Source organism: Sphaeramia orbicularis, chromosome 20 (assembly GCF_902148855.1).
Source record: "Sphaeramia orbicularis chromosome 20, fSphaOr1.1, whole genome shotgun sequence".
NCBI classification, from domain to species: Eukaryota; Metazoa; Chordata; class Actinopteri; order Kurtiformes; family Apogonidae; genus Sphaeramia; species Sphaeramia orbicularis.
The window spans coordinates 18,147,647-18,165,406 of NC_043976.1; the positions used below are offsets into that span (position 1 = coordinate 18,147,647).

The 17,760-nt window shown below is 33.7% G+C and overlaps 1 protein-coding gene across 1 annotated transcript in view; it reads right to left on the bottom strand.

The window, feature by feature from the left end:
• apbb1ip (amyloid beta (A4) precursor protein-binding, family B, member 1 interacting protein) overlaps positions 1 to 17,760 on the bottom strand; it is a 49,151-nt gene that overhangs the window by 27,511 nt on the left and 3,880 nt on the right. The window contains exon 2 of the mRNA XM_030122703.1: positions 2,069 to 2,128. Within this exon, the coding sequence (XP_029978563.1) occupies positions 2,069 to 2,128 (60 nt within the window). The remainder of the gene's footprint in view (positions 1 to 2,068; positions 2,129 to 17,760) is intronic.

Sequence of the window (17,760 nt, forward strand, 5' to 3'; positions counted from 1 at the left end):
TAAGTATTATGACATTACTATAAAATGTGAAGTGTATTCTACTAATTTGTAGACATGGTCGAAAGTACGAAAAAGTTTAAGTTGAATGGATTTAAATCACTAAGTTTTAGTCATAACCACACCTTTTTATCTCTGCATTGCATTGTGGGAATTGGGCATGTTGTTGAAAATGTGTTATTTTTATGTGCAGGGGTTCAGCGGGGTTGTGGTGTTAGTGTTAATTTTGACTTAATGTGTGTATGGCAATGTTTATTGGCCTTTTTGTGTTTGTTTTTATATTTTTGTAGCGCATAGGCCCAACAATGGCTTTCCTGTTCATCTATGATTTTTCTTGTTCTATTTAAATCTTTGTTCCTTCCTAAATCAAAAGCACTTCCTGCACTGACAAATTACTTTGAGTGAATTTCCTGCATAATTTCCATTCATGCAACAATATTAAGTTGAATAATTTTACGGAGCAATTTATGTTGCAAAAGATTTTAATTTAAATCTAAATTTCAAAATGGAATTGAGTAAAATGAACTGATGATATTAAGTCTAATGATTATACAAAGCAGAAGACATTGCAACAAAGTTAACTTGGCATTTAGTGTGTTGTACTTAACATAGCAATTCCATTCAAATCAAGCATTTAAGTTTAATACACTCAAGTTTTCATCACTCATTACTTAATTTTTTTAAGGCAACCGGTTTCCTCAAATTTTTTAAGTAAACTCAACTTATCCAGTCTTATTGGAAATATTGTGTATGGGACTGTGATATTATTCCATTTTAAAATCATTTGCAGCGGGTTTTCCTCAATTTTAGACTGCAAACAGTCCTCAGAATGGGTTGTAGTTTTGTTTTTTCTAGTATTTTTCATCTGTACTCTGTTACTGTCAAATAATGTATCATTTTAAGACAGGGGTGTCAAACTCATTTTCTTCCAGGGGCCGCATTCAGCCCAATTTAATCTGAAGTAGGCCGGACCAGTAAAATAATAGCATGATAACCAATAAATAATGACAACTCCAAATTGTTTAGTGCAAAAAATAACATTCAATTATGCCAATATTTACGTTTACAAACTATCCAAACAAAAAGGATATGAATAACCTGAAAAAAATGAAATTTGTTAAGAAATATAAGTACAATTTTATCAATGTTTTGCTTCAATTTATCATTTATACATATGCATTAGGGCTGAATGATATGGACAAAATTTTATATCTCGATATTCATGCCAGGTATCTCGATATCGATACGATACGATATGATATGACTACGGGTTCGGTGAAAACCAAGCATTTTTCAGAAAAATACAAACATCATAATACAAAAGAATGTGCAAAGTGCAGTTTTATTTATAAGAACTCACTGCCAGTCATCAACATTAACATAAAGTACGAATAAATTAAATTTGTTGTGACTTCCAGAGCTGTACATGCAAGGTGAGCAATGGGGAAATCTATATCGTTTATATCGTTGCTTTTTCAATATTAATATCTTGAATGTTCATGTCTAGATATTGATATGATAACGATATATCATTCAGCCCTAATATGCATTACAGACCTGATCTACAAAGGCACAAAACTTTTAGTAACAGGCAGAAAATTGTTAAAATTGCACTTAATTTTCTTTAGACATTTCAGGTTGTTCATATTTGTTCAGGATATTCACATTTTATTGTTAAAGGATAGTTTGTTAATGTCAACATTTTCATAATTTAATGTTTTTTGTGCTAAATCAAAGGGAAAAATTGATGTTGTCATTATTTATAAGGTTATTATGATATTATTTTTGAGTTTGATGCCCTAACTTGCACTTTGCAAATTCATCTCGCTGGCCGAATTGGAACCTTTGGTGGGCCGGTTTTGGCCCCCGGGCCGCATATTTGACACCTGTGTTTTAAGAAGTGAAACCTAATTAGTTATTCCAAGGTGATATCAGTTCATAACTACAAAGCTACACCTCTACCACAAAAATTATATCAAAATAGCAGCGAAACTTCACTTCTTTTACTTTCATAGTATTGTTAATAATATGATAATGTATGTAAATCGTCATGACAACGGCCTGAGCTCACCTGGGTGAGGAGGTCCATCTCCCCCAGCAGGTCACTGAACATGGCGTCAATGTCGTCCATCTGGATAAAACAACAGAAACACATCAAAGCGTGAGACAGGGGCGCTGTTTCAGGATCAGTGTTAACTCATGTGACACAAACAGATCACCTGCGTTGATTTCCACAGCAAAGAATTTTCATTGATTAGACGTGGCTGTTACGGTGACAGTGAAGGAATGTGTGGAATGAAGAGCTCAAGTGCATTTGTATAGAGAAACAAATGTTAAATCACATGTATTTAACTAACATAAGCAGTAGTATAATTCAGAGGAACTACTTTACTCTGAAATATGTGCAGTTAGATTATGTGGCCTGGGGCTTTGCTATCTTGCAAAACATCTCCAACCCAGACAGAAGGAAGAAAAGTATGTATGCTCAACTTCCCGGTATTCAGGTTTTTTTTTGCCACAACTTGTCATGTCTTGTTGCACACGCTGAATTGGAGAGCGCTACATTATTTTGTTTTTGTACTTTCTGCTTGATTCAGAAAGAGCAAAATAGAGCTAAGACCACTAGAATATGTTTACGCCGACCATAACTATGTTGTTGAACTGAGATGGTTTAGATCATAATGCTTTTGAATGCCACAGCATGAGACATAAACAACATTTTAGTTTATTCTGTACCACTGATACTCGCTTATTTAACTCTTTAACATCCATTAGTTCAGGGTTAGGGTTTCATCTTTACATATTGAAGTTATGCTTTGGTGCCACATGCCAAACACAGAAACTACAAGATCCTCCCATTAACCCATAAAGACCCAGCGCTACTTTTGTGTCTCTCTATTTAACCTTCTTAAGTGATTTATCACCATTTTTCATCATATTATCCTGTCCATTTTGCATTTTTTTTCAATAAAAATCAGGTATTTTCCTATATTTATTTGATTGATTATGCACTTTAATCATTAAGGTTGACATTACATTTGAGGGTCATCACCCCAAAAACAGAGAAAACTTGAGAAAAACTGACTTTTTCAGTGAAATCTATCAGTAACAGAACATAAAGCATAAACATAAACCAAGTGTTTGCTCCTGGAGGATTCTGTTGGGTTCTGTAAATTTGCTTGAGAGTCTGGTTTTCGACCAGCTATAAAGTGTCATGAGATAACTTATGTTATGATTTGGCGCTATATAAATAAAATTTGATAGATAGATAGATAGATAGATAGATAGATAGATAGATAGATAGATAGATAGATAGATAGATAGATAGATAGATAGATAGATAGATAGATAGATAGATAGATAGATAGATAGATAGATAGATAGATAGATAGATAGATAGATAGATAGATAGATAGAAAACATATTCCAGCAGAAAAAAGTGTATAAAGAAAGAACAACGAGATTAGATGAACAGTTCTAAGTTTTACATTTGGCTTTGTATTGTTTTGCATTTTGTGACGTATTTATTTACTTACTTATTTTGGACCGGTAAAATGTTTTTGCATCATTTCATCAGGTTTATATTTACTTATGTTTTGTACTTTCTGGACATGTAGTTTTGCACTTGGTTTTGTATTCATTTTGCACTATCTTTGGATGTGTTTAGTTGGTTTGTCTGACTTTATACACTATGATTTTATAGCTAGTTGTGTATGGCTAAGCATTAAGGTTATTATTATTTAGAAGGGGACAGGAAATATAAAATTTTCTTCATCCTGCTCCTTTTCGAGCATGGGTGTGTACATGTTTACTTGATGATTATTGAATGTTTACAGATGAAATGCACAGCCATGAACGAAATAAATAAAATAAAAATAAAAATAAAAATAAAAATAAAAATAAAAATAAAAATAAAAATAAAAATAAAAAAATAAAAAAATAAAAATAAAAATAAAATAAAAATAAATAAATAAAATAAAAATAGATAGCTAGCTAGCTAGCTAGCTAGCTAGCTAGATAGATAGATAGATAGATAGATAGATAGATAGATAGATAGATAGATAGATAGATAGATAGATAGATAGATAGATAGATAGATAGATAGATAGATAGATAGATTGATTGATTGATTGATTGATAAACCAAGTGTCTCCATCCACTGTCATTGATAAGACTCCACAGGTTTTACTAGTAAATCAATGTTGTAGAAGATGATGGTGTTTCCACGGTAACTGCGGAGCCTCTGAACATCCAAATAGGTCATATCTGATAACCATGAAAAAATGACAAACTGTATTTTACACCCATTATTTACATGTATTGATCGGATTAATGGTTCTAAGGTCATTAAATATTTCAGATCAGTAGATGCTTTTGGTCACTGGTGCATATTTGGGTCTTTATTGGTTAAGGAGTGATGGTTCAAGATGGTTGTATTTCAAAAAATCACAATGTGAAACAACTTGACGTTACTTCTGAGTCTCCATTTTCTTAAAATGATAAAAAAAATTGCTATAATTCTTGTTTATTCTTGTTTATTCTTATTTATTATTAGGATCCCCATTAGATGACACACAAACACCAGGCTAGTCTTCCTGGGGTCCTCTTAAAAAAAAAAAAGTTCAGGATGTAAAATCACATATACAGATCTAGTTACAGTATAAAAAAGACAGGAGAAGAAAGAGAAAGAAAAACTTCCCAAAACAGTTGCATAAAAAAACTAATAACTCTCAAGTCTGAATAGTGAGACTTGAGACTTGAGACTTTCTTACTTGAAATGTTTCTAATATTTAAAGGAGTATTGCTCCATAAAAAAAGAAACCTCTATATACAACATTGCTTTTTATTGAATTAGTGTTTGGGCGTGGTAATGTAAGTAAACTACAATTGGGCTCATGAGTTTAGTCATTGTTGCACATTCTGCCTTCAAGACATTTTTATTTCAATAATCACAACGATGTGAAACAACTTGACGTCATTTCTGAGACTCCATTTTCTTAAAATGATAAAAACATTACTGCAATTCTTGTCTTTTCTTGTTTATTCGTTATTGAGGATCCCCATTAGCTGATGCACAAACACCAGGCTTGTCTTCCTGGGGTCCTCTTAACAAAAAAAAAAAAAAAAAGAAAAAGTTCAGGAGGCAAAATCACATACATAGATCTAGTTACAGTAAAAAAAAAAAAAAAAAAAGGAGAAGAAGAAAGAGAAAGGAAAAGCTTCCCAAAATAATTGCATAAAAAAAACTAATAACCCTCAAGCCTGAATAGTGACTTCACATGTTTTTTAAATGTTGCACATTCTGCCTTCAAGACATTTTTATTTCAATAATCACAACGATGTGAAACAACTTGATGTCATTGCTGAGACTCCATTTTCTTAAAATGATAAACACATTACTACAATTCTTGTGTTTTCCTGTTTATTCTTAATTGAGGATCCCCATTAGCTGATGCACAAACACCAGGCTTGTCTTCCTGGCAAAATCGCATACACAGATCTAATTACAGTAAAAAAAAAAAAAAAAGGAGAAGAAGAAAGAGAAAGGAAAAACTTCCGAAAATAGTAGCATAAAAAAACTAATAACCCTCAAGCCTGAATAGTGACTTACATGTTTTTTACTACTTCTTACTGAAATGTTTCTAATATTTAAAGGAGGATTGCTCCATAAAAAAATACCTCTATATACAACAGTGCTTTTTATTGAATTAGTTTTTGGGCGTGGTAATATAAGTAAACTACAATTGGGTTCATTAGTTTAGTCCTTGTTGCACATTCTACCTTCAAGACATTTTTATTTCAATAATCACAACGATGTGAAACAACTTGACGTTACTTCTGAAACTCCATTTTCTTAAAATTCTAAAAACATTACTGGTATTGGTTTCATTAGTTTAATCCTTGTTGCACATTCTGCCTTAATGTGTGACATGAAACACAAACAGCAGCGTTAGGCTCATAGGTGGTTGTTCATGTCACCATTTCCTTCATAATTTCAACTTTTTTTTTTTTTTAATCTTTATTTAACGTTTTAGGTCGGTAGATACTTTTGGTTGCCAGTATATATTTGGGTCTTTATGGGTTAAAATTAAGTCTATAACATGAGTATTGTCATTATATTTCCTCTAAGTCTAACCCTAACTTTAACCCTAGAGCACAGGAGTCAAACATGCGGCCCGGGGGCCAAATCCGGCCCAGCAAAGGATCCAATCTGGCCCGTAGGATGAATTTGTGAAATGCAAAAATTACACTGAAGATATTAACAATCAAGGATGTCAAAATGATTTTAATTCAGATTCCACATACAGACAAATTAGATCTGAAGTGGGTCAGACCAGTAAAATACTATCATATTAAACCTATAAATAATAATAATAAAAAAAAGCAAATTTTCTCTTTGTTTTAGTGTAAAAAAGTAAAAATTACATGAAAATGTTGATATTAATAAACTATTCTTTTACAAAAAATGTGAATAACCTGAAATGTCTTAAGATACGTAAATGCAATTTTACCAATATTCTGCCTGTTATTAAATGTTTTGTGCATTTGTAATTGTAATGTAAGTTGTAATGCACATGTGTAAATGATAAACTGATAATGTGAGGCATAATATTACTAAAATTGCACTTGTTTGTCTTAAGATGTTTCCAGTTGTTCACGTTATTCAGATTTTGTAAATGTAAACATTATCATAATTTAATTTGACTTTTTTCACTGTTATTATTTTACTGGTTCGGCCCACTTGAGATCAAATTGGGCTGAATGTGGCCCCTGAACTAAAATGAGTTTGACAGCCCTGCCCTAGAGTTAGAGTTAGAGTTCCATCCAAAGACTGGATGTTAAGAGGTTAATAATATTGTACACATAGACTGCAGTGCTGTTATTTGTGATGTAAAGACTTCAAAAATTGATCCTTGAAAATGCTGAGTCCAAGCATAAATGAAACCATTGGCAGTTCAAAGTTTGCATGCTTGCATACTGTGCCTGGCTATAAATTGCTGCTCAAGCCTCAACACTGACTTTTACACTCGCTGATACTGATTTATATAGTTAAACCTAGACTTAGTGAAAAGTCAGCAGCATCATTTAATCATTTCAAACTAAAGAAGCAAAACAGCCTGTGGTGCAAATGTGCAGCTCCAGTACGCAGCTCTATTTTCCCTAATAACCAATCCCTCGAAAATTCACGGGAGATTTCTATGTCTATACCACTGTATATACAACACACTGTCCTCTGGCATATGAAATTTTTTAAAGCCACATTTCTCAGAGCAATGTTATGATGGGCTAGAATGTGCAGTCAAAACAGACTCTGTGTTTTCCTACAGGGGGAACATGACCAGAAGTGTGAAGGTGTCAGCTTGGAGTTCAATCTGTCACAGCTGAGATGGGACTAAAACTTCAGCGGCGGCGGAAACACAACATATCGTACATGAGTTACTGTGCAGCTCCGTGGCATCATGTTGTTCTGATTAAAAGACGTCTGAGCAGAAGGAACTGGTTGGAACTCCTCAACCAATCAAGACAGAGAAAGTTCACGAGCCCAATAACAACTGAAGCGCTACTGCAACCACACGGAACCACTAGAAAAACATGATGTTGCAGGCTTCTTCCTGCTGCTTCTGTGCATACTGGTCTATCCATACTGGTAATAATGGTACTTACTGGTACTCCCATACTTCATGTATTGTACTGAAGTGTGGAGAAACAGTTCCATTAATCCATTAGCTATTACAGAAAACGGGCAAGTTACGGATCATACACAAGCTTGGATTTCTAGAACACCACCCATCATGTGTTTATTCCAGTGGTTTCCAACCTTTTTTGCCTCATGACCCCATTTTAACATCACACATTTCTGGCGACCCCAGACATTCAAAACAGAGACTTTTTTTTTTTTTTTGCAAAAATTAATTTGTTTTTCATCATGTAATAGTTTGCTATACTATGTTGCAAATAAACATTCATTTTAGACACATTTAGTCTATTTAATGTATATTATTATGAACGGAGGCCGAAAATCCAGCTGTAGATTACTGCACAAAGTGTGAATTTTATTTTCCTTGGTCAGGATATGTACAGTCAGTCCAGCTTGTATTTACAAGGCTGACAATTAATACTGAAGAAACAAGAACTCAAACTATGAATTATGAAAGAGCTGCAGCATCTGAAACCGACCACAATGAACATTTGACAGATAAACAGTACCACAGTGCTTCAGTTTTCAGCTTCACAGTTTGTCATGTCTTTTATGTATGTGATTGTCTCTGTCCACTCACTATATATTTTTTGCATTTATAAGTTTTCTTAATTTTATTAATTACTACAAGTTTCAGGCGACCCCCGTGGGGTCCCGACCCCAGGTTGAAAAACACTGCCCTAACGTATTCCCACAATCCCACACAATATGCCACTTCGTTTGATTTCAATACATTTGTTCAACTATTTACATATCATTTATATATTTTTTGATACGTTTCATATATTCTTCAAACTGTAACAAATTTTGTTGACTCCCCTATCATGATAGTAAAGCTGTATTTTCTGTATTATGGACGGAGGCAGGAAAAGCCAAGTGTGTAGATTACTGCACAAAGGGAGACTTTGGTTTTCCTTGGTTAGGATATGTACAGTCAGTCCAGCTTGTATTTACAAGGCTGACAATTAATACTGAACAAACAAGAACCTCAAACTATGAATTATGAAAGAGCTGCAGCATCTGAAAACTGACCACAATGAACATTTGAATTGACTTTATGGATTGGGATTGTCTCTGTTAACTCACCATATATTTTTTTATTAGTAATTTTATATTTATTTTTATCAATTACTAGAATTTTCAGGCGACCCCATTTGAATTCCAGGCGATCCCACGTGGGGTCCCGACCCAAGGTTGAAAAACACTGGTTTATTTAGTCAAAACTATAAAAAATCCATGACTTTGTAAAATATTATACATCAATAATCTTATTCAAAGCATTCAACAAATTACTACCAAGTAATATACAAAAAAAACTTCACAATTTGGGAGAGCACTCATAGTCTGAGAGGTTTCAGAGACTTCACATTACCAAAATTTCAAACTGCTCGTAAATGTTTTTGTGTGTCTGTATGTGGAGTGAAACTTTGGAACAGTCTGGGTATCCAACACAAGCAATGCCAAAATATCCACCTATTTAAACTGGTATATAAACAGGGGGTCTGATCCCAGTGTAAAGATAGAGGGTCCTAATACTTTTGTTACATTAACATTCTGTCTTGTATGATTTTGTTTGTGTTTGTTGATTGTTATGTTTGGTTTGGTTTGATTGCTGTTGTTGTTTACTTTGTCTTATTGTTTTTTACTTTATGTATTCATTTGTGTTGCCTTCAAGGACTTGTGTATGTATGTATGTACTTATTTATTTAATTACTTTTCTAGTATGTCAATACGGGTGTGTATGTATGTGGATGTGAGGATGATAAATAAGGTTAATTACTTACAAAAGATTCAAGGGACTTCATTTTTCATATATTACACTGACAGGAAGCTAAAGGATAGACCAGGGGTGTCGAACTCATTGTAGTTCAGGGCCCACATTCAGCCCAATTTAACCTCAAGTGGGCTGGACCGAAAAAAAAACAAACAAAAAAAGAAAAAAAAGCATAATAATGACAATAAATAATGACAACTCCTGTTTTTTTCTCTTTGTTTTAGTGCAAAACAAACAAAACAAAAAAAAAATCAAAAACATTAATTATGAAAATATTTACATTTGCAAACTATCCAAACAGAAAAGATGTAAATTATCTGAAAAAAACTGAAATTTCGTAAGAAAATTAAGTGCAATTTTAACAATATTATGCCTCAATATCATTTACATCATATACTTGTGTTTTATGGATCAGTTCTACAAAGGCACAAAACATTTAGTAACAGGCAGAATATTGTTAAAATTGCACTTAATTTTCTTGAGACATTTCAAGTTATTCACCTTTTATTGTTAATGGATAATTTGTTCATGTAAATATTTTCATAATTTAATGTTAGTTTTTGCACTAAAACAGGGAGAAAATTTTGAAGTTGTCATTATTCATAGCATGGCATAACATGATATTTTTTCCACATTAAACCAAGAAGAAATTTTGGAGTTGTTATTTTAGTTGTTATTTTGGGGCGGCCATGGCTCAGATGGTAGAGTGAGTCATCCAATAACCGAAGGGTTGGCGGTTCGGATCCCACTCTGTCCATGTGCTGTTGTGTCCTTGGGCAAGAGACTTCACCCTCCTTGCCTCCAGTGCTGCTACTCACACTGGTGTATGAATGCGTGTGACTGTTCGGTGGTGGTCAGAGGCGCAAGTTGGCAGCCACACTTCTGTCAGTCTGCCCCAGGGCAACTGTGGCTACAGATGTAGTTTACCACCACCAGAGTGAGAATGTGAGAGTGAATGAATAATGGATCCACTGTGTGCGCTTTAAGTATCCATTCACAGAAAAGCGCTATATAAATCTAATCCATTATTATTTATTGGTGATTGTTATTATTTGCCTTGAGATCCCAATGGTCTGTATGTGGAACTTGAACTAAAACTAGTTCAACACCCTTGGTTGATTATATCTTCAGTGTAATTTTTACACTATCCAAGTTCATCCCGTGGGCCGGATTGGACCCTTTGGCGGGCCAAAGTTGGCCTGCGGGCCACATGTTTGACACCCCTGGGATGGACTGTTGTGTGGAAAAGGGGTGGGATTAAATAAATTATACTTCCTCCCACTAATCTTCAAATGTGCAAATGAAGTCATTTAACCCTTTCATGCACAGTGGTCACTCCAGTGGACAGTTCTTCTCCAGCTGTTCTCTTGTATATTCATGGGTTTTGTTGTTTTCGTTGCATATCAGCCAACACAGTGGACACTCATGCATCATCCCATACACTGCAATTCATACCATTACTGTCTTTTTGCATATTATCTGCATGAAGTTAGTAATAACTAGTATAGTATTATATATTATAGTACTAGTAGAGTATGTTAAAATGTGAGAAAACATCAGATTAGCTGCATGAAAAATGTTTTTTTTTCATAGTTTTCACACAATATCTAATTTTCTGATGATACACGTTTTTTTGTTTGTTTGTTTGTTTTGCTTCAAAAATTAAATGCATGGTGTCCAGCTGAGTGGACATTTTTGTAACTTCATGAAAAATAAGTTCATAAAAAAAATTTCAGTTGCATTGTTTTTTTTTTTTAATGCCTAAAGAGGAATTTAAAAAACCCATTTAAAAAATCTCAACTAAGGTTCTCATAATTCATGCATGAAAGGGTTAATGTATAAGTTTTGTTTTTTGTTTTTTTTCTATGACTTCTTACTACCTGTTTATTTCTAAGGACTACATAAGATTACTTTGTCTTGTTGCATATTCAAAATAAACTAAACTAAAAAAAAAGTAGTGTAGTAGTGTAGTATCCATAGAACACTTAAAGGTTTGAAGATGAATGAGCGGTAACATGGATACTAATAATAAAGGTGGAGTTTTTATGTTATGTAACACTCATAAACATATTACACAACAGATGCTGGTGATTTTAAGTGTTTACAGTCAGCTCATAAGACCATAACGCCTCTGTAACAGTAACAACAGTGTGGCTTCACTCATATTTTCTCAAAAACAACAAATTCATCAAACCTGTCCTTATGTTTTCAGTTCCCTCTGCTGAGCACACTTTTGCCCTGCTCTGTCAGTCGCACTGCCCTGACTTTTTGTTGTTTTTGCAGTTCTGACACAAACCTCCCATGTGGGCAGGGTTTTATTTTTTGTCAAGGTTGTGTTCTAATTGGCTGATGAGTTTTGGAGTGACAGTTCAGTGTCCTAGATATGGTTCAGCGCATCCACCATGAGTTTCAGTTTTAGATGACACAGACATCCCATAGAACAACAGAGAGTATTCACTACCCATGAGTCAAATTAACCGCATTCCAAAAAAAAAAAAAAAAAAATGAAGTGAAAGTGTTATAGCTTTGGAAATAAATACTTGTAACATGATGTTGCAGAGTTGAACTGTACTTTCTTCAAGAAGTTGGGATGTGATGTTTTGCTGATTCCAATTTTTATAATAATAATTATAATAATAATAATAATAATAATAATAATAATAATAATAATAATAATAATAAGACCATTTCACTATTTCTTTTTTGTATTGAGTGTATTCTATTATTATCATCAGATTTTATTAAACCTGTTGTAAATTTCTATAATTATTTCACCATTGTGATAAATTTCAACCACAATGATCCATGTTGAAAACCTGTAAAATCAGCTTTACATTAAAAAAAAAAAAAAAAAAAAAAATCACAGGTTGTAAGAGATCATAATTATTTCCAGTTCTTCCCAAATAAAGATCCAGCTATTTATTTATTTATTTGTTTGTTTGTTTTATTTACTTTTTCACTTACTATTTACTTATTGTTTTGTGTAAATCGAGAATAGAATAGAATAGAATAGAATAGAATAGAATAGAATAGAATAGAATAGAATAGAATAGGCTATATTGTCATTGTACTCCATGTTAAAATATAAATTAGTTCAGGACGCCCTTACCAAAGTGCAACAATAAATAGCAATAAATATAAAAGCACACAATGTAAAAACAATAAAATACTGCACACACAATAAAATACAGCATATGGAAAAACAGTCCTCTTTGCTTGCGACTTCAAAAGTTTTGCTTGCAAATTTAACTGCGGGGAACGTACGGCAGGCTGTAGCCGACGCTATTTTATTGATTTGATTTTGACTTGATTTGATAAAGCACTTTGTGACTCTGTGAAAAGTGCTCTATAAATAAAATTTACTTACTTACTAGTTAGTGTAAGTCATTACTGATGAGATACATTTCAATTTCAAAGAGCAACAGACTGTCAGCTGACTTCCCAGTAACATAACACAACATAGAAGTGGGTTTAATGTGGAAGCCGTAGCCGGTGCTGGAGCCAGGTCAAACCCACCAATAGAAACTCTTCTCTCATCCATCAGCATAAGCCCCGCCCATTAAGTGCAGTTAAATTCGCAAGCAAAATTTTTGAAGTTGCAAACAAAGAGGAGTGATTTTCAAGTAAAAGTTTTTATCTCACAAGCAAAGAGGACTAATTTATAAGTGATGATCTTTCTCTTTTTTGATTGCCACTCATTGTCTTTTGCTCTCAAATCTCTTTGTTGGTTGCAAATCTATTATTTTTAATTGCAAATCCATTCTTTTGATTAATGAATAAAGAAACAAATTTCTCTCCATACAACCGCTGCTGCTGACAAACAATTATGTTGTACTCGGAGAAATGTTCGTCAGAAGTATTGACCTTATACAGGGTGGGGAAGCAAAATTTACAATATTTTGAGGCAGGGATTGAAAGACAGTGTATGACCAATTAGTTTACTGAAAGTCATGAGAATTTATTTGCCACAAGAAAATTGACATAATAGAAAATGTTTTTATTCCACGTATGTGTCCTCCTTCTTTCTCAATAACTGCCTTCACACGGTTACTGAAACTTGCGCAAGTGTTCCTCAAATACTCGGGTGACAACTTCTCCCATTCTTCTTTAATAGTATCTTCCAGACTTTCTCCTAATAGTTTTGCTCATAGTCATTCTCTTCTTTCCATTATAAACAGTCTTTATGGACACTCCAACTATTTTTGAAATCTCCTTTGGTGTGACGAGTGCATTCAGCAAATCACACACTCTTTGACGTTTGCTTTCCTGATTACTCATATGGGCAAAAGTTTCTGAAAAGGTATGGATAATAGTGTTAGGTATGATTATGACATCAATATATGTTTGGTTTCAAAACAATTGACGTAGTACCTGCTGAGAAAAAACAACTAAATGTTCATTGAAAATTTTGCTTCCCCACCCTGTATGTGCAAATGTCGTGTCATAACTAGTTATAAAACGTAACAAATTACAAAGGAATTAAAATGATTTTTGCCAAAATGACACTTTACTGCTGTGCACTGTAGAAATAAAACTTTTTAGTTATTTATAGGTAATTTTTAGGGGTGGGGGGTATTGTTATTATTTTTATATCAGTATTTTTATTATTTTATTATTTTTATCAGTAATTTTTACTATTTACTAAATGCTGCTGACAGTCGGGGACCTGAGTACAGTGTTTTCTTTCTGTGTATTTTATATGCTGAAATGACAAATAAATTTGAATTTGATGACTATAAAGATAGCTTTGCAGCACCTGGAGGGTTCAAATTCAAACTTTTGAAACTATTAGGGTCCAAATACACAAATAAATGAACCAAAGACTAATAAACATGGGTTTTAGCAAAATATGACCCCTTTAAAACCACTCAAAACCAGAAAACTAAAACACAAGAGGATGATTAAACAAACTCATGCTATGACTTGAACCATTTCTTAGTGAAGAAAGAGAATGACTCAATGCAATGACAGAGGACATGGAGTTGAAAGAGTATATGCATGTATGTATGCATGTATATGTGTGTGTAAATTTGACCCTTCTGACCATTTTAGGTATATACATTTATTTATTTATTTATTTATTTATTCAATCAGTTTTATCTGTTTATTTGTTTTGTTTTTTCCATGCCTATACTTTTTATTGCTTCCCTGCTGTAATGCTTTTATGTTTTATGTAAAGCACTTCGAAGAGTCTTGTACATGAAATGCGCTGTTATAAATAAACCTGCCTTGCCTTGCCTATATAGCAACATTTGTCAGTCCTATTGTTAATGTTAGATATAAGTGGGGTTAGTTACAGTTTGAGGTTATGTTAAAAATGTCGGCTCTACGACTTTCTGCACACCTCAGACAAACCTCACAGTGGCCACAGCTTTACCTATTTGATTATAGGCCTGTCATTAGATGTAAAGTGTTAGCCGCTAACATTTTTAGCTCCGTCTATTCAATAACACATAAAAACAAATGCTACAACTAAAACTTCACTTAAACTTTTTTTTTTCTTTTTGCTACGGTTCATTACATTTAAAAATATTATCTTTCCCTCAAGTGTAACTCACTGCTTTTCTTTCATCACAGTTTGGATTCCACATAATAAACCTTTAGGTCATTTTAAAGGAAAAAAATACTGGCAGAAATTTAATCAAAATCCGATTGAGACCCTCCGTCACTCTGCACTGGAGACAACTGTGATTGATTGTGTTCCAGGCAAGAGTTCACACAGCGCTGTGACATGATGTTTCTAATTTGAATGTGAATTGGATCAGTATTGCTCCGACGTCAAACAGATGGCGTGTGCATGTACAGTTTAAAGATCTGATTCTGGAGATCAGCCTGTACAGATCGCAGATTAAAAAAAAATAAAATAAAAAAAACCCCTTATAAATCATTCCACGGTGACTATATTTCTTTGAACATCAGGCACTATTTTCCATGTCACGCTGTGTATGTGCATGTTTTTCCACCTGCACGTATGTAACATGTCTACTACTCCACCCCTTTTTACCAGAATGGTTTGCCCCTTGAAGGAAGTGGTGAAGGGTATACTTCCTGTCATTTGCGATGTTGAAATTATGAAGGAAATGGTGACACGAGCAACCACCTGCAAGCCTAACGCTGCTGTTTGTGTTTCATGTCACACTTTAAGGCAGCATGTGCAACAAGGACTAAACTGATGAAACCAACTGGTGTAATGTTTTTATAATTTTAAGAAAATGGAGTCTCAGAAGTAACGTCAAGTTGTTTCACATCGTTGTGATTATTTACATAAAAAGGTCTAGAACCATCACTCCTTAACCCAGTGTTTTTCAACCTTGGGGTCGAGACTCCATGTGGGCTCGCCTGGAATTTCTAATAAGTGATAAAAATAAAAATTAAAACTTACTAATAAAAAATCAATGTTGAGTTGACAGAGATAATCCTAATTCATAAAAGACAAACTGTGAAGCTGAAACTGAAGCACTGTGGTTCTGTTTATCTTTGAAATGTTCATTGTGGTCGGTTTCAGATGCTGCAACTCTTTCATAATTCAATGGTTGAGTTATTGTTTGTTCAGTATTAATTGTCAGCCTTGTAAATACAAACTGGACTGACTGTACATATCCTGACCAAGGAAAATCAAATTCTCACTTTGTGCAGTAATCTACACCTGGCTTTTCTACCTCTGTCCATAATAATATACATTATATAGACTAAATGTCATCTAAAATTAACATTTATTAGCGACACAGTATAGCAAACTATTACATGATCAGAAATAAATTAATTTTAGTGAAAAAAACAAAACAAAACAATGTCTCCGTTTTGAAACTTGTGATGTTAAAATGGGGTCACAAGCCAAAAAAGGTTGGGAACCACTGCCTTAACCCAATTAAGACCCAAATATACACCAGTGACCAAAAGCATCTACTGATCTAAAATATTTAATGACCTTGGAACCATTAATTCTATCAATACATGTAAATAATTGGTGCAAAACACAGTTTGTCATCTTTTCATGGTCATCAGATATGACCCATTTGGGCGTTCAGAGGCTTCGTAGTTACCATGGAAACACCATCATCTTCTACAACATTGATTCACCAGTAAAACCCACGGAGTTGGATCAGTGACAGTGGATGGAGACACTTAGCTTATGTTCAGTTTATGATAGATTTTACTGAAAAAGTCACTTTTTTCTCCACTTTTCTCTGTTTTGGTATGATAATCCTCCAATGTAATCTCAGCATGATGATTAAAGTACATGATCAGTAAAATAAACAGAGGAAAATAGCTGATTTTCACGGAAAAAATGCAATAATATGATGATAAGTGGTTATAAATCACTGAAGAAAGGTTAAACAGAGAGAAAAATTCATTTGGAATCTACCACAAAGGTAGCACTGGGTCTTTATGGGTTAATTGTTTTCATTTCCTGAATCCTTTTTCCTCTTATGCCCACGGTGTCACATCATGTTTTGTATTATGACATCCAAAATACAGCAGATCTCCAAAGCCTGTATATGATTTTAACACTATGGCCGCTGTAGGATTTCTAACAACCACAGAGAACACAAGAAAGACTGCGTGCAACTACTGCTATTTTCATTGTGTGGTTTTAAAGTCACACAAGGAAAACATTAGTGTATCTGTCAGGTCACTCACGTCAGCTACGTTTAGACGCCAAATGCAGTAAATGGCAAAGTTTCTAAAAAAAAAAGAACTTTTGGTCAGAATTAGGAAACAAACAGACGGCTGCTGATCGAAGCGAAAGTGGCCTTTTTTTTCCCTCATTTTTTTCAAAGCTGATTCAATATTACAGTCACTACTGAGAAGGGATTCATATTCGAATCAAACAGGGATATGACCTCACACCTCTCATCAGCACAGAACAAAGTATTACCCCTTTTTTCTGGCGTGACATTGTAAATAAACACAAGAGGAACCACAAAGAAGGTCTCGCCCTTGCATTCGTGTTTGTTATTTGTTAAAGGAAGTACTTTTCTAACATCATCTGGTTTCTTGTGAAAAACAGTTGAAGGGGAATTTGTTGTGAAATCATGCAAAAGATTTGATCAACAACGCAGGAGAATCTTCCTTATTAAAAAAGGTCGAGCAGATGAAACAAAATAAAAAGTGCAAGAGAGAAGAGTGTAAGAAAGTACAGGCTCTTAAATGTACAAAATGATAAAAAGGACAGAAATCAAAATATTAGGACTTTTTTAAATTCTTGCATAGTTTTCACTCCTATACACTTTTCATCTTACTTCTTTTTTTTTTTATATATAATTTTCATTTTGTTAAATCATTTTTA